At 39.8% G+C, this 27,009-nt stretch overlaps 1 protein-coding gene across 13 annotated transcripts in view; it reads left to right on the top strand.

The window, feature by feature from the left end:
* Positions 1 to 27,009, top strand: part of myt1lb (myelin transcription factor 1-like, b) — a 100,901-nt gene that overhangs the window by 20,444 nt on the left and 53,448 nt on the right. For all 13 annotated transcript variants that reach the window (XM_037072519.1, XM_037072531.1, XM_037072521.1 and 10 more), the window contains 3 exons: positions 8,986 to 9,099; positions 23,032 to 23,077; positions 25,666 to 25,699. In XM_037072519.1, the coding sequence (XP_036928414.1) occupies positions 23,032 to 23,077; positions 25,666 to 25,699 (80 nt within the window). In that variant the 5' untranslated portion in view covers positions 8,986 to 9,099. The remainder of the gene's footprint in view (positions 1 to 8,985; positions 9,100 to 23,031; positions 23,078 to 25,665; positions 25,700 to 27,009) is intronic.

Genomic DNA, 27,009 nt, shown 5'->3' with positions numbered 1-27,009 from the left:
GCTGTTTTCCTTGTTTCAGCTCTAGTCTGACCTCTCTTCATTCTCATAGCCATTTGCATAAATCCCACCTTTTCTCATGCTGTCACCTTGATATAACTGCAATACACAGTGTGATATCAACATAACAAGTTTCCTGACAAAAATCCAGAAATGCACATATACACATATCGCAACAGGTGTTAAGAGTACACTCACAAACAGATACAAAACCGGTACACACAATCACACATACTCACAATATGTAATGCAGTAATGTCATTGTGTACATTCACATATACACAGTTGGTGTTTGTAGATGATTGTTTTTTCAGCTTTCATTTCAGTGTAGGCATGTGTGCTTGGCACAGTGAGTGCCAAACTGATAATTACAGAAACGTGCTGCTGTCAGTGGCACAACTCTGGCAAGATCTTGGAATCAAAGTGCCACATTAAACACCTGTTTCTTTTCTAAGGATTTTGCATTTAGTGACACTAAGCATAGTTCAGTCAGCAAATGGGATAAAGACATGTGAGCTGTTATGTTCAAATCACATTTATGGGTGCTATGCTCACTTTGTCCACTCAGTGCAGGTGCTGTGCAGCTGATATCTTCTCTGATAATGTCCAGAAAATGTGAATTCCCTTTTATTTATCATTATAGAATGTTATCAGTTGTATTGTTGCTACTAAATTTAGTTATTAATTATTGTGGGACACTTTGTTTTGAAGAGTTCTTAAACTGTGTCTTCTCAAAATGTGCAAGAAAATCAGTGGATGGAAATGCATGAGCCAGCATGTAAAAGCCCTGAAACTGAAGCAAATCTAGTATTCTTTATTATTTTCATGATTTCAGGGTGCAAGGTACATATTCATCATTAAACAATACAGGGTTGTACAACAAAAGTTTGTAAACTGCATCATAAATTACAGAACATACATTATACGTAGTCATTATTATAGAAATATGAATAAACACATAGTGCATCTTTAGATTCTACATCACGGTGTATGAAAGCAGCAGCAACAAGATGGTGATGATAATGTGGTCGGCATCTTCATTTCAATAGTTCGACATCTGGAAATACATTCTCCATTCATTTTGATTATGTGTCAATGCCAAACATTGATGTTTGGTGCTTCACGTTTCACATTTTTCCCAGCTGGAGTCCCATTTGTCCATTACCATTTTCCTGTGACCAGACATTAGCCAGGAGCAGCCTAAATGCATGTTGGATTAACATGGCTCTTATTCCAACTCTCTTCCTCTTGACCATCATTGAGATGTTTCTACACTTTAATTGGAAGTAAGATACAGAAACAATCCCTGCTGCATTGAAGGTACGGTACATAGCTCTCCACAAGAGCTTCTTAATTCTCAGATGGAAGAACAACCAAGACCCTTCCAAAAGCTGGTTGGTAAGAACAGTAACCAATAATTGGAAATTAAAAATATGTGATCCATATGACAGTGCCTATTGATGACAGAATAGGCACATGTGCTAAATAAAGCATATGGGTGAATGTGAAAGCATGTGAAATTTATTCATCTCAACGATAGCAGCTTAGGATATTGAGCCATAGACCACTGGGTGCATTATACAGCTGAGCAGAATCATTGCATCCATGTTGCTGTTTTGTGTAGTCCAATGAATGTAAACGCTGTCAGATTGACTCAAAAATGATACTGGACAACACCAGTTACTAAATCAGAGAATATAAATCTAATTTCATGGGACTGACTGACTTTTGAACTGTCTGTCTGATAGTAGTACAGACTCTACAGGATGGCTGTGCGTGTGTGTGTGTGTGTGTATGTGTGTGTGCCTCTGAGAACAGTCTCTGGCTTTTTGCAGACCAGAGATTTTAAATTACGTAGTGATTCATATAAATCGAAACAAATTCTGTCTCATGTTGTCCAACATGTTTGACTGCCACTCTGGAAATAGTCTTATTTGAGTGGAGAATAAGGGGACATTTTCTATTCCGTTCTATTAGACTGCTATTTTTGGTGCCACAGGATGCCAGTGACTGTGTAGAGCCTTGTCAGTGACGAATGTGTTTGTGGGAGAAACGGGTGGGGTGCCTTCCCACAGGAAGATATGCATTTGTGTGTGTATGTGAGTGTGTGTGTGTCTGTGTTTGCGATGGATGGAATATGGGGGTATTCAGTGTTTTTCTATCTTGCCTGCAGAACTGTTTGTGTGACAGAGAGGGAAAGAGACAGAGGGAATGTGTGTACAGTGGTGGGATGTTCTCTCTCTCTCTTTTTGGCTTGCTCCCCTGAGGTGATTCAATGCGTGTATGCCCATTAGCATCTGAATGTGAATTTGTGCAAGGCTGTGTGTGTGTATTTGCCAGCATGCCTGCTTCAGTGCCTTTACTGAGATACAGCATGCCAAACTGGGGTCTATGTGAGTGTGTGTGTGTGTGTGTGTGTGTCTGTGTGTGTGTGTGTGTGCATGCTGTGCCTGCTGTCATCACGGGTAAAGCCTCAGGACATATAGGGTCATGTGACAGACGCACCTATCTATCTATCTGCAGACTGCATCATTGGTATTCTGGGTAGACACTGGCAGCAAAGCAGGGGATGGGGGTAGGGGCAAGGAAAATACATTGTGTGTGTGTTGGGGAGAGAGAGCATGCGATAGCTAGAGAGAGATAGAGAAGTAGAGGGATTTTGTAGAGAGAAAAATAGAGAACAATGGAGCTCATCAGTGCATTGAGACCTGTGTGCAATCAGACAAGCACAGTCACACACATACACAAATGAGTACGTGTTTGTACACTGTAAACAGAGCGGTGCACCTATGTTTGTATATGCATACAAACTGTTATCCAGTCATACATCAGTAATGGTAAATGCAGGCACGCACACACATCCTGTATATGAAAAGTACATACGGTGTCCTTGTTAATTTATGAGGGAGATCGGATATGAGTAACAACGTGGACGATGCCACAAGAACTAAATGCTGGATGACACTAAAGGAACTTTTTCATTTGTTGCTGCAAAGCTCGTCAACACCCATTCAGTTTATCATAGATAGGGTTAACTCTCATCTGATGTGCTAAAAGATAGCTAACCTTCAAAGACTCTTTGCCATGCTTTTATTCCGATACTGCGAACTGCCTATTCGGACTGATCTCTCTGTCTGTCTGCTGAAAGTATGTGACTTTTCTGTAAGCATCATCGACAGATGGCAACGTGCAGGGGTATCAGTTCACTAACTTAAGGTCCAGGATCTGATATCATTCGCCAGCAAAAGATTCAGATCTGCTTATACTGAAATTTCTGAGGACAAGTGGAGAATTGAGTGATGAATGAGGAAAAGTTATTATTGATCAGTCAGGTGAATTGTCAGGGTTTACTTTTTTATTTGCTGCTAAGTAAAACAAATTTGGTGCACTGACAAATATATATATTTTTTTTTTAGAAATAGCTCACATTTTAACATTAAACATAGTATTCTTTTTGCGTGTCAGTTTGACATTTGTCTTGCGCACACTAACGTAGCTACGAATTTATTAGCATAGAATTCTGAAAACATAAGACACCTACTGGGGCTGAAAAAGGGGCAAATCACATTTCTCTCAGCACAAACAGCACAGAGCCTGCTAATTCTTTTTCATTCATAAAATGTTACACATTAAAATGTGTAAAAAAAATACTAGACATTTGTTGTATATTTTTTTGACCTAAGTACTTACATTGTCACAAATGTTTCAACAATGTTCAAACCCAGAAAAATCCATACATTTTATTTAAGGTGCATTAAATTTGGTTTCCTGTTGCTACAACTTCCAGGAAAATACCAGATTAACAACAGAAAGGAATTAAGGAAGTGTAAATTTCTGCCTGTCGTGTCAGATAGATTTTCATCAGCAATAGTGGTTGTTTAACAATTTAGACAAAAGTTCCCATTATCCCATGATACTCATAGCATAATAAAATTGCATGATTTTTTTCCTCACTGACTTAAGTGGAGATCCATAGAGACGGAGGATATGTTTCATTCTCAGTTAACATTCTAACCAGCAACTCTGAGACTCTGAGTTGGGTAAAAATTAAGCTTTCCACCCGTATGTGTTTTTATTGTCATGCTGGGATAGAATAAAAGCAGTACCTCAAATAAATTGTTAGCTGCATTAGGAAGCTGTAGTTTTCACTGGTCCTTAAGTCTTAACTAAGGCACCTGCTCAATTGTGCTGAAATAATTTTTCATGTTCACTTACTGTAATTTTCATTTATATTTATCAGGAAAATGCATGCAGGCCTCAGTGTGCTGAACATCACCACACTATTGTCTTTGAGAAAATCATGAACAATACTTGTGGTATCCTGTACAACAGTAGAATATTATATCTATAGGTGGAGGTGCTGTACTGCTCTGCGTTTTCCTGTGGCTATTTCAAGTCTTGGCTGGTGCAGCTCCTCAACCTTGGTGATCTATAGGTGCTGGGGATGAGAGACGGTGTTAACAGCTCTAAAGGCATAAATCACCTCGCCCACCCCACCCCCTCCTCTCACTGTAATGTTGTTCTCCTCGCTCACTATCTGTGCTGAGAGGTGATTGGAGTCTTCCGAATCTGATAAGGGGCCACATGTATACACACACACACACACACACACACACACACACACACACACACACACACACACACACACACACACACACACACCTTTTTGCAGCCACATAGCAGGAAGAGAGAAAGAGAGAGAAGAAGACTCATCAAGTAATTAAGGCCCTGGCTCTCCCTTGGAAATTAAAGGATGGCCCTTCACTCTCCTCTTTCTCTCTTTCCCTCTGACTCGCTCTCTTCTTCTTCCTGCTAGGCTGATTGCTGTCTGGCTTCTATCCTCACCTGAGTATTTCACTCTCTTTCCCAGGCAGCCAACCTATAGTGCATTGGGCTCGTGATTACCCCACTGTGGATAATTGCAGTTGCAGGTCACTCAGTGTTATTTCATCCACTCTCTGCACCTCACTCTAGATAGAGTGGTGGAGGCATACACTGTTAGCTGTTTGTGTGTATGTGTGTCTTATTAGGAGGGGAAAGCTAATAAGGAATTAACTGCATGTGTTCCTGTGTGCATTGTATGTATTTACTGATTCTTATTTACTTGAGTACGTGTCATCTGTGGGTGTGTTTGTGTGTATGTGTGTGTGTGTGTGTGTGCGTGTGTGTGTGTGTGTGTGTGTGTGTGGCTCTCTCTCTCTCTCTTTGTGAGTTCCATGAAGCCCAGCAGGTCATGCATGCAGTCAGTTCCATCTCTAATGTCCTTGAAGAAAAGTCCAAGTCAGAAAACCGCTGTTATCTTGGTTCACTCTTCCTCTTTGACAGGAGCAGGGAAGTCATTAACAGCTTCCCTCGGCCTTGAACCTCAGTGTGTCAGACAACATCACGGTGTCCGAAGATATATTTTGGGAAAGCCTTAGACTGACACTCAGATTAATATTTTAATTTCTTGTAACAAGAGTCGCTGAAAATTAAAATATCATATACTGTATGTTAATTTATTATTGGTGGCTCTGATCCAGCAAGGACACATACGCAGACAAATACAAAGTGTTTGATATTGAATGAATAAGCTGTTATTTATTTCACAATGGCATTTTTTCGCCAATTACTTATATTTTAAAATTCCACTGTTCATGACCGTTAAGTTTTCACCAAACCTGCAACTTCAATTTACAGCCAATCGAATGCAAATATTTATCCATTATTCATAGCAGGCCTTAACAACTGTTACAACCTTTTACCAGCTAGCTCTAGTTTAAGAGAACAATAACAGTGCTTAAATTTCAAAAAAATGTAATCCAATAACAGCTACTATAAAGTGCAACAATACAACTAAACTCTGCTTTCATTACATTTAGCAAGGCCACTCTGCTACCGTCCTACCAACCTTCCTACCCACCTACCCAGTTGTTGTGTTTCCTCAAGCTTCAAACTGAAGAGCCAGTGTAAACAGCAACAATTTACCTGATTAATTCAGAGACACCTCAAATGTAAATATCAAAAATTGGAAATGATATCTGTACAGTTTTCTATTATCTTACCCTGTGTTGGCAGTGCAGTTCAGTTGAAGCATTCATTTCCACTGAACTGTGTGAGAAGTTAAAGACAAAGATGCCTGCTGGCTTTATTATCAGACCAATCCAATCCCTAGATCATCAGACCAGTTAACTAATAGACCATCACCCATTTGTGCACTAAATATTTTAGTTCTCCTCTAATCTTTTTCTCAACCTTTTGGTAACATGATAAGCTGGCATTTGGTCTTGTGCTAGTCCTGCAGTATTTTTCAGGATGTAAATATTTTATTTACATAAAGAGTACAAGGTGGATTGGGGATCTTCCATATGCATCAAAGGAAAGACAGAATATACAGACATAATGCTCTCACCTGAATTATCAAATACATGTAGCTATACCCTGACAATGCCAGTTTGATCTGCAGCGGGAGGACATTCAGGCCAAGAAATCATAGTCATTTCTTCAACTCAACCATGTGTATGTGTGTGTGTGTGTGTGTCCAGTAGGCAATGAACAGGGCAGGCACTGAAAAGAACACAGGATATGGAAGAGAGACAGAGAGAGAGAGAGAGAGAGAGAGAGAGAGAGAGAGAGAGAGAGCGCAATAGCAAGAGAGATTTCATCTCCTCTCTGCCTGTATACGTATCTGCTAGAATGTAGGTCAGGCAGCCCCAGTCACTCTAAGAGCCTGGCAGAACAAGATTGCTGTGCATGTGTGTATGTGCATACACATCTTATGAATAAAGCATGTGTCTCTCTTGTAATATGCGCTTATTTGTGTGTGCCCCTTGTCCTCATGTACCATATGTGTGTTCCATATATGATGTGTGTCATTGTTTTCTGTGTTAGAGTGTCCATCTAAAATGTCTGTCACGGACAGCATGTGTGATGGAAAATGTCACATCAGACATCACAACCCACTTTTCTAGACCACAGTAGACATAATCATACAACATAACAGGCAAATACTGTGTGTACCCTGCCTTTGATAGATATGGTTAAGGGCCCTAGTTAAGGGCAGATGTGGTCCCTTATCCTCATTCTCCAAGGCATAGACTGCAAGAAATTCACAAACTTAGAGGATGCTTAGAAGAGGCCTTGGTCATATGTTTAATTTTTATAGACACATGTGTGTAAAAGCTATTTAATTAGTCCCCTTTGTTATGAATGCCTATGTATGTGTGTATAGGATTAAAACTGATTGTCTTTGTTTGTCTTGTGTGTGCTCCAACTGCAGTTGCAGGCCTATTCTTCTCTTGTTGTGCTCTGTCTGTCACTGTCCTTGGTACTGAAATTAGCATCCCAGCTCCATGACTGAAGAACCACACATTACCACACGGCCATATTGTATTGTATTGTTGCACTGTCTCTTCCTCTGTTGTCTGTTTCATTTTCTTGTCACGCACACACACACACACACACACACACACACACACACACACACACACACACACACACACACACACACAGAATGCGGAATGTGGACCATGTCCTGATAAGAGTCAGAGAGCTATGATTTGTCATCAGCTTCCACATATATACCTTCATCAGAGGACACATGCTTTGATTGATTGATTTATCTCTGGTTGGAACTATGTCACAATTTGCTTGAAAATCATTCAACTTGTGCTGAGGGTTAGGAAATTATTATTCACTTGAGCCACCATTTTATAAAGTCATATATTTCTGCATATGCAATCTGTTATCTTAAAAAAAGATAAAATAGCTATTTGCTTGCAAACACTTTTTGGTCACATTAATTGTCTGAATGAACATGCTTTTGGAGTGCACTGATGGCTTTAGTCAAGTACGAACCAGCCTTTGACGCTTCAAATAAACTTTCAACATAAAAGACAGCAGGATCGTAGTGGTAAAATGAAAATATAGTTTGAGTGGGCCATTGTTTGCATTATCCCCTCACAACTCATGCACAGTGTTTCCATCATGGCCATGTTTTTTTTTTCCCACACTACAAAGGAAGTAGGGAAAAAAAGCTTGTTAAACAGAGGTGTCTGCGTGTGTCTGATGAAGGGTTAAAAAGACCTCCTGCTGGTTCAAAGTAAAGTCTGCTTATGCACGTAACTGCCCCCACACCATTTATGTAACAACCAACAGGCACTCTGAGCATTCACTGTATGTGTATGGTTGTGTTAGTCCTGAGGGAGCAGCCATCTTTTTGATTTAAACTGCTTAGTGATAGGTTGTGAAAGACTGTGGTGTGTGTGTGTGTGTGTGTGTGTGTGTGTGTGTGTGTGTGTGTGTGTGTGCGCGCGTGTGTGTGTGTGTGTGTGTGTGTGTGTGTGAGTGTGTACTTGTTCTGGGCCGTCTGGCAGGCTCTCTATGGGGGTCTTCATTCTTTGTGATTGTCCCTATACACCATCAACACCTCATCTGTTCTCTCCTATACATACTCTCAATTAGCAGCAGTGGATAGAAGGAAACAAAGAGAGAGACAGTGTATGAGAGAATATGTCCATTCACACTTCCATATCTTCACCTTTTTATATTTATCTCCCTCTATGTCGAAGGTTAATTTACCTTTTTTTTCTGAATAGGCTTCGACCCCCTTTACCTCAGCCTTTTTTCCCTCTGCTCCTGTCCACCAGGACCCCCCAACACCCAACCCCCCCTCAAACTCAGTAAAAGATGGAGAGCTGAGGAGAGAAATCATGGAGGCAGGCATGGATCATTAGCTATATTTGTCCCCACTTCCTGCGGAAGATGATAGATCTAGCTAATTACCCCATGTTGCCAAGCCTATCGCACACGACAAGCAGTCTTCGTTATGGCAGAAATCAACGTTCGCTTGCCATGTGCCGCATAGCTAATGCTATATGACTATTCATGAGCCCAGAGTCAAAGGAGAAGAGGAAATTTCAGATCCTGTCATGGCTGTATGTGAATGTGATTGTTCTGCAAATTATTTTAATGATGCATGTACTCCATCTTCTTCTTCCCTCTGTGTAGAAAATGAGTTTAGTGGAGACGTCGTGAGCCGTTCTTCTCCAGCTGAACATTAGCAGGTCACGGTGGAATCAGAAGTCTGGACAGAAGAGCTGTCTCAACCGCAAACCATTTCAGGTAGTGTGGTCCATCCTGTGTTTACACATAAACCTGTTTAAATGTCTTCTTTGTTCTTGCTGGATCATATTAACAAGCTTGGTCTGTTCAGATTTATGTGATAAATCCGAATTTAACTAATTTCTGTTAGGATGGTTTTCATTATATTTTGTTAATTTTTCTAATATAGGCAGGAGCACAGCAATGCTCATGTCGGCATCAATATAAAAAAACAGTGGCTGCATTTTATCGTGCAGCAAGGTATAAACTCGTAAACAGAACGCCAGGGAGAATCACAAAAAATAGAAATGCAAAAAACAGAACAACTTTTTCTTTTAATAGATAAGATATAAACATTATACAGAAATGTCCATCCATCCATCCATCATCTGTACACATTATATGTACGCCGCTTAATCCTCTGCAGGGTCACGGGGGGGCTGGAGCCTATCCCAGCTGACTTAGGGCGAAGGCAGGGGACACCCTGGACAGGTCGCCAGTCTATCGCAGGGCTATACAGAAATGTTACAGAAACAAATAAAACAGACAGGTCAAACAACGGTATTGAATGAAATACAGTTTCAACAGTCTTCTCATTATTATAGTATGAGTAAGAGGAGGAACACCTTTGTATAAAGTCGCAGAACCAAAAGGGACAGTTTTATTACAATGTCATATTCTTTAGTTTGAACTGGAAAATTGAAATGTAAGATAAATTCACTGTGACACATAGATGTCCTTCTTAGTTGAGCAGCTGGCCAACCACACAGATGTCCCTTTCAAAACAACTCTTTAAGGAGAATAGTCTGTTTTTTGTTGAAATACCACTATTATTCCAAAAATAGTATCGTGGAGGGTAAAAGTTGTGCTTGTAAAACATCTTCCATGACAATAAAGCATGTCTGTGATATTCTGATAATTAAATAAGTTTTTTTTTTTTATTTTATAATAGAAACACTTCAGTTTTTAACTGCCAAAAAGAGACTTTACCAGAACTACTGTGTGAGCCAACACAGTTATCAGAGGCAAAAAGTGGTGGGTCTTACAAGTGTCGCTATTGCTTGGAACTTCCTGCCCTCTTTTGTACTCCTGTTGTGACTTTTGTATTTGTGTTGTGACATTTGTCATTGGAAAACAAAACCTGGAAGGTTTATATGGTGCAAACAGAAAAAAGATTTTCAAGCAGATCCTAAGTTGTTGAAATAATGGGGGAGCCTGCTTCGTAAAAGGTCCCCAGAGGTTGTAAGCCCTCCAAATTTCAAATAAGATCTTCCTTTGACAGGAAGGGAAATTGATATAAAAACAGTTTTTAATGTGTTTAATATGATTAAGTTTTCATGACTGTATCAAGTTCAGAAAAACCATGATCAAACCTGCACCTATACAAACCAGTTTTTGAAGACCCTTGACACAACCTGCTTCCAGACACATTTATTCTTCTCCTATCTCAATTAATGCAGTAGTAATGCAGTTTTCCAAGATAAACTGTTATAAATACAAGGTCATGATGCTTAATCTGATTTAGACCTTATAGTGGGGTGGCTTAGCTGAAAAATTGTGCACTATGTGATAAAAGCATGAAAGTCGGTAAGGGCCATCATGAATTTTCAATATGGCGGCCGTGGTGGCCATTTAAAAAATTTCAATTTTCTTATTTGCATGGTATAAAATACAATGCTGATAATCTTGTTAGTTAAATGTATTTACCATACCTAGTTTAAGGAAGTTTATACATGAAGAATACATATAAATCAATAGAAATTAAAGATGATTGCCATGATCAGCATGAATATTGTAATTGTAACAACGTTTTGTATATTGCATATCATATGACCAATCTCCATAAATAATTATACATTTTATCATGCAGACATAAAATCTGCAATGTGTAATAAGCCCAGAATCTTCCTTTGTTCTCACAATTCAAGATGGCCACCATTTATCACACACAAATGTAAGTGGTGCTAGTTAAAATTCTAAAAAGTCTCAAAAATAGTGACATGTTGATGTTTTTCCCCCATTGACACCCTGTCCCACATAAATAGTTAACGTGCTAACTTGCTAATACCACTTTTCAAATGGTGGATTGCTGTTAATATAAGATTACTTGGTAGGGAGTTACCGCAGAACCATGTCTGCTTTATTAAGGCTTGAAAATAGATAAATGAAACTTATTTTAGAAAAACCCTCATTATTTGCCCATGAACATCCTGTCCAACATAAATAGTTAATATGCTAACGTGCTAATACCACGTTTCAAATGGTGGATTGCTGTTAATATAAGACTACTTGGTAGGAAGATACTGCAGAACCATGTCTGCTTTATTTAGGCTTGAAAATAGATGAATGAAACTTATTTTAGAAAAACCCTCATTATTTTCCCAGTAACACCCTGTCCCACATAAATAGTTAATGTGCTAACGTGCTAATACCATGTTTCAAATGGTGGATTGCTGTTAATATAAGACTACTTGGTAGGAAGATACCACAAAACCACGTATGCTTTATTTAGGCTTGAAAAAAGATAAATTAATTTTATCTTAAAATAAACCTTAGTTTTCCCATTAATACCCTGTCCCACATCAATAGTTCACATGCTAAAATGCTAATACCACGTTTCAAATGGTGGACTGCTGTCCTCAGCAAGCCACCCCTTGCTGATCTGTCCTCAATTTCTCCATGCACACATGAGGTAGCTGACACTCGCATGTTATGACATGTGACCCATGCAGTACAAAATGGTCACCAGAAAATTATGATCCAAACTGTTGATACCAATGTTGTGGTTCTAGCTGTGGCAGCAGCTCAAGGTCTAAAGGCAGGGGATGAGCTTTGGTTGGCATTTGGTACTGGAAAGAGTTTACAATACCTAGCAGCCCATGAAATCTCAGCTGCACTTGGGCCTGAGAAGGCACATGCTCTTCCAGTGTTTCATGCTTTGACTGGCTTTGCCACTGTATCAAGCTTTGCTGGGCATGTGAAAAAGACTGCAGGGGCTATGTGGGCTGTCTTTCTAGAGCTCAAAAATACCCTATTAGAATTGTCCTCTGTCCCAAATGACATTCTACAGGAGGTAATGGCAACTACTGAAAGGTTTATAATCCTGCACTATGAGCGAACCAGCACATCCACAGACATAAACCAAGCTAGAAGGAAGTTATTTGCAAAGAGGCACAATGTGCAGTCAATCCCTACAACAAAGGCTACCCTAAAGGAGTATGTTAAGAGGGCAGTCTATCGAGGAGGCCATGTATGGGGTCAGATGCTGGTGTCATCACCAGAGCTTCCTTCCCCTTGTAGATGGGGCTGGTCAAAGGCATCTGAGGGTCATTATGAACCATTTTGGACATGCCTGCCTGATACAGGCCAGTCCAATTATGAACTTATCTCCTGCAAATGTAAGAAGGGTTGTGTTAAGCAGTGTAAGTGCAAAAAAGCTGACTTAGATGGCACAGCTCTCTGTTACTGTGAAGGGGATTGCTAAGAGAATTCCACGATTGACCCCATGTTTGGACAGTTACTATTGTCAGTTAGGCCTATCTTGCATTGTCAGCTTCCAAATAGGCTAAATGCTAAAGTTGCCACCTGAATTCCTAAAATGTGTGATTTGACCCTAATATCATTCATATCACAGGAATCCGTGCAACTTTGAAGCAGTAACGATTTTCAAACCAGTCATGGTGGCCAAAATAACAGCCATCTGCCATCTTTGGCTAGCTCAGTCCACTAAAGTTATATAGCAATCATTTAGGAGGCACGTGGTACACCCGCCCAAGATGGCTGCTTAGGGAGAAGCAGAGCTCGCGTTTCCCCTAAATTCCCCTAAAAAGTGTAGTGGCATGAGTCAGAAAAATCAGTACTTTACTTGCAATCAGCCTCTTAATTCCAGAGGAAAGCCAGCGCCGGACCCCTAGCTAATGCCATGGCCTAAAATGGCCGAGACACCTGTTACATCTGAGAGCCCTCCTACAGAGAGCATGGCAGCTGAGTTGACCAGCATCCAATCTATCCTCAAGGTCCTGGCTAAAGATATGAACGAGGTGAAAAACGTAGTCGAGTCTTTGAACAAAACTGTTAACAGCCTTGGTGGTAGGATCACTGAAGCTGAAGAGAGAATCTCCCGGCTAGAGGACGAAGAAGCTAAAGCTAACCCAATCATGAAAAACTTGGTGAAACAGAAGCAGCAGTTGCTTCCCAACGCCAGAATATCAGAATCTCTGGTATTAGAGAAGGAATGGAGGGCTGGGATTTGGAAGGATGCTTCAAAACTCTGTTAAATGAGGTGCTGGACATTGAAGCTGATGCTTGGTATGAGATAGACAGAATCCATCACGTCGCCCCTGCTCCTGCTAACGATTTAAGGCCAAGGCACATCATCGACCGCTTTGTGTAGGACAAAGCCAAGGCTGTGGTTCTCGCAGCTGCAAGGAATAAGAAGCAGATCACCTGGAGGGACATGAGGGTCAGCTTTTTTTCAAGACTACACCCAAGAGAAACAAGAAAAACGCAAGAAATATGATGAGGTATGGCGTATATTGTAACAACGCAAGATTGATTACACATTGCGTTACCCTGCTGTTATGACTTTCACATTGGATAACCGGTGACACCGATTCACAAGCCCTGCGGAGGTGGAGAGGTTTTTCTGCGGCCGGGAAGCAACAGAATCTCCCGCTGAGGACAGCGGGGGATAGGTGCCACTCGGCATGGGCGAAAAAGGAAGAATCTGTTTGACGTGGATTAATCTAAATTAATAAACTGACTTATTATCACCGCTTACAATGTGGAGGACAACTGGACTCAGATGGAGGTCTGATTTTGGATGAGCGCCTTATTTATTTCATTTTTTATTATTTCTGTCGGGTTATACACTCACGGTCTGCTGAGATGTTACTGAACATCTAAGACTGAAGTTAGTTGTGGACAATGCACTCGATTTTGTTTTAAGGTTTTTCCTTTTTTTTGGATGTTCTTCACTGAACGGGTAAGGAATGATTTAATCTACTTTCCACACCCACTTAACTCCAACAATAGTACAGTGCATATGTGAATTGTCAATTTGTCAAATGTCAATTTATGTTATAGAGGTGGATTGTTTTTGGACATACACCTATATAGTTCCTCCGCAGTTTGAGAGTGATCTAAGTGAACTCAACGGCTTTAATAACCTGAGTGACGTGAATGAGTTAGGGATGGGAATGGGCGAGTTATTGATGGGATCCTTTGGTACTACTGACCTGCAGAAATCTTGTTTACTGGGTTATAGTTTAGCCCAACGGTTCCAGCTGTTCATGATGTTTTTTTTTTCTTCCTGTTTGTTTTATTGTGCCTACAATGTTGTACAATCATGCTTATTTTGTCCAATGACTCTTGCCAGGAAATTAGTTATAACTCTGTGTGGATTGGACAGACAGAGCTCTGTGGGGGTTGCTGCCTATTTAGACAAATTTAATAAAACGCTGCCAGATGACTATGTGTAAAATAGTGTCATGGAATATAGCAGGTTGCCACAATGTTGTGAAAAGGATCCTCACCTATTTGAAACAGAAAAAAAACGACTTAGCTTTTATTCAGGAGACGCATTTAAATGATGATGAATCTGTAAAATTAAAAAGGGATTGGGTGGGTCAAGTTTACTTTAACACTTATTCCAGTTGGAAAAGAGGGGTGATTATATTGGATAGGAAGAACATAGACATTCGAGTACTGAAACATTACTCTCATCAGGAAGGTAGATGGGTAATTTTGGATGCTGTGTTAGAGGGTCAGAAAATAACTTTTGTAAATGTGTATGCACTGAACGCATCACAACCTGAGTTTTTTCACGAAATCTGCAATATAGTAAGGACTATAGGGAATGTTAACATCATAATTGGAGGAGACTTTAACCAGGTTAGGGATGTGTATCTGGATAAATCCTCCCAACCTAGGCCAGTTAATGACCCAGCATGCGCTGCTGTAGATGTGATGATAGAAGATCTGGGATTGGTTGATGTGTGGAGATCACTCTATCCCCAAGAAAAAGATTATACGTTTTTCTCTAACCCACACTCTACCTATTCCAGAATTGATTATTTCCTGATCTCCCACTAGCTGGTGAGTCAAACTCTTAGTGCCACAGTTGGCAACATAGTTTTAACTGACCATGCTCCAGCGGATATAGTCATATCTATCACAGAAAACACAAAAACTACAATGAGGTGGCAGGAAACTATCGTCCAATCTTGTTAATTAATGTCGATGAAAAAATCATCTCTAAGGTGCTTGCTGGCAGGCTGGAGTTGGTGCTTCCCAACCTGGTACATGATGACCAGGTTGGATTTGTTAAAGATAGGTGCTCAGCTGACAATCGCCACAGAATATAACACATAATGTGGAAATGCAGGAATGATATAGACCCTATAGTTGCCTTCTCCCTAGATGCGCAGAAGGTTTTGATAAAGTTGAATTTGCTTTCCTCTTTCATACATTGGAGAAATTTGGGTTCAGTCCATCCTTTATGTAGTGGTTACAGCTAGTATATACAGAGCCGATGGCTACAGTTATTACTAATGGTGTGATGTCACCTTCATTCAAACTTAGTCGTGGCACTAGACAGGGTTCACCCTTGTCACCGCTAATATTTGCCTTATTTCATGAACCACTGGCAATTGCATTGCAGGTAAGTAAAGACATTAAAGGGATTGAAACTGGCCATGAAGTACATAAGCTTTTTTTATATGCCGATGACATTCTTTTTCAGTTATTCAAGCTATTCAACCTCTCTTACAAAACTGGGCTAAATTGAATGTATCTTTGTTGGGTAGGATTAACTTGGTCAAGATGATCATTTCTATACAATACTGTAGTAGAGAGTTATACACGGGCAGGCAAAACACCAAGCTTTAACCGATCAAAGTTATATGCGGCCAAAGAAAGTGGTGGCTTATCATTGCCTAAAGTGGTATCAGTATGCTTTTTCACTCTCCCAGTTAGCTAAGATAAATTATTTGCAGGAGCGAGTGCCTTCCTGGATTAAAATAGAAGTGGCTCCAACCTCCCTTGAGGCATTTTTGACTCAGATGGTAAGACCAGTACCCTTTAAGGACCCTGTTTTGACCTATGTAAAAGAGACCTGGATGAGTGCTCATAAAATGTAGTCCACATCTTACCCCTAAATCCTCTAATTGGTATAACAAAAAAATATCAATTGGCAAAAAACCTATTATGTGGGAGAAATGGGCAAAAGCTGGAATAAACTTGCTTTGTGATTTGCTTAGCAAAATTGGATTACAGTTATTTGATGAAGTTAAGCAAGAATATATCCTTGCACATGAGGATTTTTGGAAATTCCTACAAATTGGGAACTGCATTAAAGCTGCTCGGGGGAAGAACCCTGACCCTGTGACCAGGATTCAGGAGTTAGTCCAGGTAACTAGACATAAAAAATGTGGAGCCTCTAAATTGTATGGGATTCTCAGGGAGGCACGACCACCCCAACCCCAACAAGGGGTTGAGACTGTGCTGGGAGAAAGATGTGGGTGAACAGATTTCAGCTGATAAATGGATGAAGTTTGTTGCACCCTGGCATGGCGGTCTCAATTAATTCAGTACAAATGGTTTAACAGAAACCACTGGACCCCCGGTAAAATGGCCAAGCTAAAACATTAACTCAAGTAAACAGTAAACAGTAACTCAAGTTGGAGGGGTGAGAAAGAAGTGGGGACTCTTGTACACATGTTGTATTACTGTGAAAAAAATGCCAATTTGTGGGAAGGGGTTGTTGCCCTCTTAAATGATCTATTCGGATTACAACTCACCAAGACACCAGCTATATGTACTCTGGGTCTGCTGCCCGACAATAACGCTTTAACTGGATGACCAACATTATGGATACGTTTGGTTACTACAACAGGATGTAGAATAATTCTGAGACACTGGAAGTCTTCTACTCTGTGCTGTTTTAAGGAATGGACTGAACAAATGACAAGAATGGCTACATATGAGCGAGTTACTTACAGAGTAATGGGGAGAGAGGATATCTTTAATCAAGTCTTGGGCACCTTCTTGATGTCAATAGAGGGGTTGTCTGTCTGAATATAAGGCATCAGATCTGATCCAATCCAGTACAGCATATGAGTGGTAGAATAAGAGGACAAAAGTTAAACATAAGTGTAAGGCATATGTCGTTGTTGTTTTTTGTCTTTTCTTTTCTTCTTTCTCTAATTTTAAAACGGGAGAGTGGATGATGTGTATATGTCTTAAAATTTGTGATGGAGAAGCATATTGTACTGTCTGTCTAAAATATGAATTTAAAAAAGCAATCATTTAAGTAACAAACACAAATTCCTCAATTCCTACACTGTAACAGCTCTGTCGTCAGCGCAACTGGTAAGATATTATACTATTGTGTTTAGATCACAGCTTCTCTAACAACATAAACAGTGTTACCACCCTCAAACAGATCACCACATTCCCTAATCAGAAGCCATGGATGAGCAAAGAGATCCGACTCCTGATGAAAGCATGTGACAATGCCTTCAGATCAGGTGATGCTCAGGCTTATAGCTCATCCAGGGCTACCCTGAAGAAGGGCATCAAAAAGGCCGAGCACAGCCACAAGCTAAGGATCAGGGAGCAATTCAAGAGTAACTCCAACGACCCCTGATGCATGTGGCAAGGCATCCAGGTCATCACAGGCTATAAGCCAACTACCACCTCCACTCCATCCAGCAACACCTCCTAACCTGATGAGCTTAACCACTTCTTTGGCCACTTTGACAGGGACAACAAGGAGGTGGCCTTCAAGGCAGGGCTCCCTGCAGACCACCAGCCCCTGACACTCTCTCCCACCAATGTGCGTGTGGCACTGTGCAGGGTTAATGCACGGAAGGCTGCTGGTCCCGATGGTCCCCAGACATGTCCTCAGGGTCTGTGCTGTGCAGCTGACTGAGGTCTGGACTGACATATTCAACCTGTCACTAGCCCAAGCAGCCGTCCCTACATGCTTCAAAACCACCTCCATCTACAGTGCCAAAACACTCAACTGCAGCGAGCCTTAATGACTTCCGCCCAGTTGCACTCACCCCCATCATCACAAAGTGCTTTGAGAGGCTGGTCCTGGCTCAACTCAAAACCAGATTACCGCCCACACTGAATGCTTACCAATTTGCCCACTGCCAGAACAGGAGTGGAAACGATGCCATCTCTACAGCGCTTCACTCCGCCCTCTCCCACCTCGACAATGGTAAGACCTACGTGAGAATGCTGTTCAACAACTTCAGTTCAGCATTCAACACCATCATCCCCTCCAAACTGATCACCAAACTCAGTGACCTCGGCATAAATACCTCCCTCTGTAACTGTATTCTGGACTCACTAACCAACAGATCACAGTCTATTAGGTTAGATAACCACACCTCCTAAACCCTCATCCTCAACACTGGCGTTCCACAAAGATGTGTGCTGAGCCCCCTTCTTTACTCCCTCTTCACCTATGACTGGAGGTTGAGCGTGCCACAAGCTTCAAGTTTCTGGGTGTCCAATATGATCCATCTGTCTCCTCAGATTCTGGTGAACTTCTACCGCTGCACCACTGACAGTATTTTTACCAACTGTGTCAGAGTTGAGTATGGCAACTGCTCCTTGTCCAACTGGAAAGCACTGCAGAGGATGGTGAATCTGCTCAATGCATCACTGGTACCTTATTCCCCTCTATCGAGGCTCTCCAGAGAGTAAACTGTTCACCCTCCTCCCCTGGTGCTACAGGTCACTCCACATTCAGACCAGCAGGTTCAAGCTTTTTCCATGCGTCTGTCACGCTTCTGAACCCCAACACACTTACACTTTACTGCTTCTTTTTGCACCTCTGATTAGATGCTAACTGAATTTTTGTGTCTCTGTATTTATACTGTACACAATGACAATAAATTTGAATCTAATATATTATAATATGATCTTCTCCCACTCTATCAATTTTAGAGCATGCACCACCGCCATCACCCACCAAAACCATTTTCCATACTAGTGAGGAACCACTCCCCAGATTTCAATCTCTCTTTCTGTCTCCATCTCCCTTGCTCTCTTTCTCACTCTGACTGTCAGCGCCCACTCAGATGCTATCTGCACAGCCCTTCACACTAATTCAGATGCACTTAGCATCGGTTTGGTACGCGTGTTTACTGTCACTAGATGATGCATGGCATAAAATACCTATTTGCAGTGAAATTTGATAGTGCCAGAGCGGTTTTGGTGGCTACCTGCAGCTACATTACAGAATAAGTGTGTGTGTGTGTGTGTGTGTGTGTGTGTGTGTGTGTGTGTGTGTGTGTGTGTGTGTGTGTGTGTGTGTGTGTGTGTGTGTGTGTGTGTGTGTTTGCATGTGTAGCGGAGGGTGGGGTTGGGCGCCATATGCCTGAAACGCATTCTCCCAAAACTTCAAGGTGAAAACAAAGGGAAACTGATAACGATGTGAATTGTTGTGACAGATGTCTGTACACCCCCATCCCCCTATCCCCACTACCGAAATCATAAACACACACACGCACAAATGTTTGTTCTGTGTCTCAGTGCATATTACAATAATCATGACTTACTCCCTGTAATATCCAAATTCTTCTCTATCAACCAGCTAAAATCCTCTTCTTCTTTCTCTATGCAAGTTGTCTGTCTGATGGCATTCCCGCCATTTTAATGACAAAGACACACTAATTTCCAAGAATTTGCATGTCTGTACAATCAAAACCAACACAAACTCCTTTGGAGCTGCTTTTTCCAATATCTGAATTCCACTTTCCACTTACAACATGCATGTATTTTCAAAGGATGTCAGTCTTCTATGAGACTGTATTTTTGTGCTGAATTAAACTTGTGTGCTCATAAGCTCACATGGTGTGAATTTGGAATGTGGTGGTGCTTCATTTTATGCAGCCATTTCTTCCCAGACCTTGTGTTCTCTGAAAACAAATAAAACTGTGTAACAATATATGCTGCATAATATGGCACATGGATTAAAATTCATGAATGCAAATTACATAACATGGAAAGAACTTCTCTCATACACATTTAGAGGTCTTGAATGGTAAATGAGAATATGAAGTATAACAGGATTTTTACCTAATAATCTACTGCCTTGTGCTTTGTTTTGAATACACCAACTTAATCCCAGCAGAGCTCATGTGTGAGATGAAATTGTGTAGACAGTATCTCCACCCTGCTTTAGTCCTCCCATAAACAAAACAATCAATGAAAAATACATTGGCTTTTGTATGATCGCTGAAATTCTTATGAATGTAATGAGTCATTATCAGACCAAATGGTGTCAGGTGATAGAAATGCTTCTTTTTTTTTCTTTTTTCTTTTTTTTTTACATTTATTTATTTACATTTTTAGATTTTGCCATGCTACAAAATTTTAAAGCACATTTCATTTGAATTTGTGATTCAAATTTGTGATGTAATTCATGTGGGCCTATAAACCCAGGGTCTTATTGAGACACAGAGGGAGAAGGGGTTGGCCTCTTCCTAATCCTAAATAAGCAGGCTAACCTTCATTAGAGCCATGACTTTTTCCCATGGGGTGCTAAGAGAGAGAAAAAGCCAGACAGAATATGAAGGGCTCTCCAACATATGGTGAGCCACAGCTCCTGGGTCTAACTCTCACAAGGAGCTTTGGGGAAGGAAGTGGAGGCGACAAGACTGACACTGCTGCTGCCGTTAATGTTGCTGTTGTTTTATTCTTCTGCTGTAGATGTTGTGTTCAGCCCTGATGCAGGCATCGCTTCAAACCACGACCCTCAGGGAGAGCCTGTCAGCTGCAGATAGGCATTGTTAGTATGTACAGGGCCTATCACAGTGTGTGTGTGTGTGTGTGTGTGTGTGTGTGTGTGTGTGTGTGTGTGTGTGTGTGTGTGTGTGTATATGTGTGCATGTGTGTGTGTGTGTGAACTTCAACTTAACATGTATTTAAACAAGTCAGTCTTATATTTTAGTCCACAACAGATGTGCTTCTTTTGAATATAGAAACTTTCTGCAAGCAGGCTGAGACTTTTTCCCTGATTTTTAGTATTTCATTTGTTTCATTCAGACAGCTCAGTCTAGTAAGTTAAGACAGTTCTTCAAAGAGACTCTTTTCATATGCCGATTTTAATTAATTATCAACAGTGTAAAATAACAAATGGGTCTTTCCTGGTACACATAAAGCCTTTGCAGCTGCCAAATGCTGTTGCAGTTGTTGGAAAAGAAGAACTGTGGGGTATAGGAACAGTACCTTTCATGGCTGAATAGACAAGAAAAGAGCACCAAACTTAAAATTCTTCATTTTTGTGTTCTCTGAGTATTTCATTACACAAAAACAGCTATGAGTACACAGTTACTAAAACAGTTAAAACAGTTCTAAACAGATATAGTTTAAAGCTTAGATTTAACTGACATTGATTTAATTACTCCACAGATACTTGATGTATTTTTTGAGTTTGAAACAAGTAAGCTCTCGCGTTAGGAGTCAGCTACTGCTGACAAGGACCACACACATTTAGGGCAGGGTGTTATAGTGTCTGCACCTCATTGCTTCAAAATAAATATGTCTGTGTGCTGTAAAATAAAAAATAAAAATGTCAAACACGATTCCATGAAGACTATGAAGTGGACTGTAACAAATACGAGCCCAATGAGGGATGTTTAGTGGGAAAGTCAGAAACATTCAAGGTTGCACACTCTCATGCATAACCACACTCACAGTGCCCTATACTAAGTCTCTGTTTGAATGAGGGCCGAAAGGTGAGAGAAGAGGAATTGGTTTGATAAGTTGTTATTTTCCTTTGTCCTTTTCTATTTTCCCAAGGAAGGATTCCCTTTCTATTGTCGTAGATACAACAGTAACACTTCATGTAGCATATATTTATTTATACTGTATATAGAAAGTTTAGGTCACCCTCTCCAAAATACTTCAGTTTGTTCCCTTTCTGCTATGATAATAAGATTTACGAGGTATCCTTGCCTTTCATCATTTTGTTTTTCTCCTGTCAAAACATTTATGGGCATTCATTAAAAAACCCACCATTAGGGCTGAGGGCCTCTACAGTATAGTAAGTGTGGTGTTGATAATTTATGTTTAATAAAAAGAGACCTCTAAACAGAGCCACAGTCCCCATTGTAGTCCACAGCACAAATATTTACAGACATCTAGAAGTAACAGTGACATACACAGGCATTAAGTCACCTGAACAATTTATGATTTGTTGGTGAGGGGATAGACCTATCTTTGCAGGGATATGTTGGTCTGACATGACATGTAAGAGAGGTGGAAGGGAAGATAATGCATATCAAGAGATTAAAAGGCCGAATACCGAGGAAGAGAGTGTATGAATGGAAACCATACAAGTTAATATTGTATGGTCTTTTGTCTGCAGGTCATCTGTAAAATTACCGAATAGTGGTTGCATATTCATGAATGGTTGGATTGATGACTAGGATGGATTGGTAGATGAATGGAGTAACTGAGAAATGAATAGATCAGGAATGTTGTACTGCATCATTTCAAAACATTTATATTTATCATGAAAGTGAAATGTATGGTTATTCAAAAAAACATGTCCTCAATTTGCATAATTCTGAGTTTTGGTTTTGAGTTATTTCCTTTAAATTGTTTTTTTCCACTTCTGACATCAAACCTTTATAACCAGTGTGACACTAAGTACTGGCTTTTGGTTGAAGAGATCTCTTTTTATAAATGCATTCATATGAATTGAGCAGTACAGATGTCTTTGAATTATTTGATTGCAGACTGATTGTCACTCAGACAATTATCTACAGTACAGTACATGAAATGTTACAACTAAGTGATGCAAACATCAGGTGTGATTTGAATGTTTCACAAGGGTAAAAAGTACTCTGATCATGAACAGGTATCCAAATTAAAGATAATTTTGCATTGCTGTCTGTTGTGTTTAACAGCTTGTTTGTGCCTTCTTTGCAGATGGAGGTGGATGCAGATGATAAGCGCCATCGCACACGCTCCAAAGGTATCAGCATGGATACACACACAGCAGCACTACAGTTCAGGGTGACCTTCACTCCCCCAGCACAAATGCATACACATGCACACATATATACTGCACACACACCACTGCACAAATCCCAGACTGTCACAGTTGAGTTACATTTTCTCACTGCTCTCTCTCTCTCTCTTCCTCTGACTCACAGACATAGAATCACAAAGTGCATATTTTAAGAGGTTTGTTCAAAATGAAATATCTTCCACAGTGACATCTAATCCGACAAAAATATACATTGTACAAATTATGGAACTCTGCATGGAAAAAACAATAGGTAACTCAAAACAATTTTAAAATTGTCATCCAAGAAGTGTCAATAAAACTTTCTTATATCACTATACTAGGTAGCTAGGTAGGTAGGTAGGTAGGTAGGTAGAAACCCTACAAACACACACACTCCTGACACACATTTTATAAAAACACCAGGACACAGAATATTTATCTGTGTTGTCAGTATCAACTCTTTATCCAGCAGCAACATGTTCCATGAATCACAGAGCAAACAAAGATGCAGGGGCTGCCTGCCACAGTGCTACATGCAGTTCTGTATGCATTTTGACCAAATCCAATACAATTATAACTTGATCGGTTCATAGCAACATAGTTCAGTGACAAATCAACCAGGACCCAGTTTTCATAACTCAGATCACCCTCGAGCATGTTACATGAAAAGACTCCAGAGCAGACGTGTTCATTAACAGCAGTGATACACTGGTTTATAGATATAACATGTGTTTCAGTGATGCTGTAATTTGAAACAGAGACTGGTTTTTACCTGTGTAGAAGAGCTGTGAGGGATCAACTGTGTTTAGTGTGTTAAGGATACAGAATAGCCAAAAACTTTAGCACTTGGTTGTTGCTGTTCACAGTTGTTGCTGATTGCCATGTAAACCAGCATGAAGAAGGAGCTCAGTAGCCATCCAGTGTGTTCTGCATTCAGTTTAACACTGAATAATTAAGGGAAACATTTGTTTTCTTTAAGCGTGAGGAAGCATTTGAAGACTGGTCATCACAAATCGTCTATTGCACATGACCTGATGACAGTAATGCGTTTGTACCATTAGGGGACCCTCTTGATGCACATTTTATATCCTCTAACTTTAGAAAGTATCTAACATCTTTGACTGAACAAAGAACATGGTGATGACCAATGTCCAACATCAAGTCGATCAAACACTTTGTAAGCTGTGTAGTGAAGTCTATGACCACAAGTCACATGTGTCCTCTGGGAGCCAAGGAGAGATCAAATGTGTCATGGCTGTGTCAGACATCTGAAATCACTCATTCACTACTCCCTTATTAGAGACACCAGTGGTGTACCCTATAGAGAGTGGCAAATTAAATTTTCAGACACTTCCAAATGGCAAACTTGCTAAAATGTATATTTATGAAGTACAAGACCTTGTATTGTGTGATTCTTGGCAGAAAGTATTTATTTATTTATTGTTCAGTGTGGGAGCAGAGACTTGAATGCAGCCATCAATAATGTTATCAGTTCCACCTATGCTTTTCCTGTTTTGAAGTTAAATAGTCTGCTGTGAAAAGGGTCTATTTTCTAGAGTACTTTAAAGTTGATACATTTCATACTACAGTACAGACACTCAAATGAATTAGTGGACAATAAATAAATTGCTCTGTGTGTATATATATATATATATATATATATATATATATATATATATATATATATATATATATATATATATATATATATATATATATATATATGTATATGTGTGTGTGTGTGTGTGTGTGTATAAGGGAAAGAAAGAGGTTAAAATAGTGAAAGAGATTAAAATAGGGAGAGCTACTGGAGGGGCAGCCGTCTCCTACAGCGCTAACATCTCTCAATGGACTGCATTACACATGCAGTCCAACATAATATTATGTGCAAATTTTACAATTTCCCTAAATTTCCCAGCACACAACACAACATGATATTTTACCTACTTAGGATGGGATAAGGATTTGGTAATTAATCGTATACTGATATTCAACCAGAGTGTAACATTGTCTAAACAATACAACTCAAAAACAAAAATTACATTGAACAAATGAGAAAAAAAAAACACTGAGGTATATATCACGGTATCCATATATCCCAAAACCCATATGTTGCATTATTTATTTATATTCTGTTTTGTAACTGTTGTTTAATGTTGAAAATGAAGACTAAATTAATTCTGATCTTCAAAAAATATAGAAAAAAGTGAGCTGCACCAAGTGTCAGTTCTGTTTTATAATCTCACTCTCACTCTCTCTCTGTCTCTCTTTCTCTCTCTATATATATATTTATATATACATATATGTGTATATATATATCTCTCTCTCTGTCTCTCTCTCTCTCTCTCTCTCTCTCTCTCTCTCTCTCTATATATATATATATATATATATATATATATATATATATATATATATATATATATATATATATATATATATATATATATATATATGTTTATATATATATATATATATATATATTTCTATATATATTTCTCTCTGTCTATCTGTCTGTCTGTCTCTCTCTCTCTCTCTCTCTCTCTCTCTCTCAGTGCCTGTGGACCCGGCATTAACAGAGCTTTTCAGGTCAGTGGAATCGAAAAAGTGCATGGTACTGATACACAAGCACACACAAAAACAACGCAAATAGAAATGCACAAACGGACACACACACAAACACACACACCAAATTGGCCTGTTGTCTTAGTGCTGAGGTAGAGATTGGCAAATATTGCCTGGATCAACTGTCACCTTATTACTGACCAGAGACATTCCAGCCTTTCCTCTGCTGTCTGTTCACTACACTCACATCAGTAGCCACAACGTGTGCTTTGGAGCCAGTTCTTTGACTTTCCCTCCTCTTCCTTTGGTACTTCTTGCTTTCCTTCTCTGTTTTGCTGTGTCTTCAGCCATGAAGAGATCCTTATGGATAGTTCTCTCTTCTCATTTCTGTTTCCTAGTGTGAATTTCTCACTCGGTCTCCCTTGCTGTCTTTGGACATGAGAGAAAAACTGAAACAATAACCACCAAATTATTTCTCCCCTTAGTTAATAGTTTCCTTATATTAGATATTGAAAAAGATTCTTTCTCCTGTTTTCCTCTTTGAATGTTCCAACTAGACAAGCTAAATAATTCTGTTTTTGTCTCATGTACTTGATGATGTTTTGCATGATAGCCAATTATCAATTCACTAAACTTTTTTCAAAGAATTGTTGTCTTTTTTTAGGAATGCAAAAGTGAGGAAAAGATTAAGCTGATTACTCTGGCATATTGAGAGATTAAAAGGCTGATTACTGACAAAAAGAGTGTATGAATGGAAACCATACAGTTAATATCAGATGGTCTTATGTCTGCAGTTCATCTGTAAAATTACTGAAAGGTTGGTTGCATATTCATGAATGGTTGGACTGATGACTAGGATGGTTAGGTGGATGAATGGAGTAACTGACAAATTAGGTCAGGAAGCAAACCTAGAGGATGTGAAGTTATTGACTGGAAGTATAGAAATGTATACTGCATCATCCTTCAAAACTACTATGCAGATTATATAATCAAAAATCTATTTAAATCATGTAAATCATCTAACAATTCTGAGCAAAAAGAATCACTCAACTATATCTCAACTAGACTGTATACTATCTACTGTCTAACCATCAACCAAACGGCACCAGCGATTCTTGCTATTCTCAGCAGGCGGCAGCAGTAGTATCCACAGGCTAGTGAATGTACTGTCTGACTCAGTTACATAAGCGGATTTGGTAAGCCCTGAAGCCCCCAATTGATCCCTTGGTACTCTTCAGCATACAGGCAGTAGTTTGGCATGTACAGGAAAAGTTGAGGGCTAGGTATGTTGTGTGTGAAGCTGATACCAGTGGCAGCCGGGTCTAATCAGGTCA

This window comes from Acanthopagrus latus, chromosome 16 (genome assembly GCF_904848185.1).
Source record: "Acanthopagrus latus isolate v.2019 chromosome 16, fAcaLat1.1, whole genome shotgun sequence".
Classification (NCBI taxonomy): Eukaryota; Metazoa; Chordata; class Actinopteri; order Spariformes; family Sparidae; genus Acanthopagrus; species Acanthopagrus latus.
The sequence above is the reverse complement of the archived record's forward strand: the minus strand, read 5'-3'. Positions and strand labels throughout refer to the sequence as shown.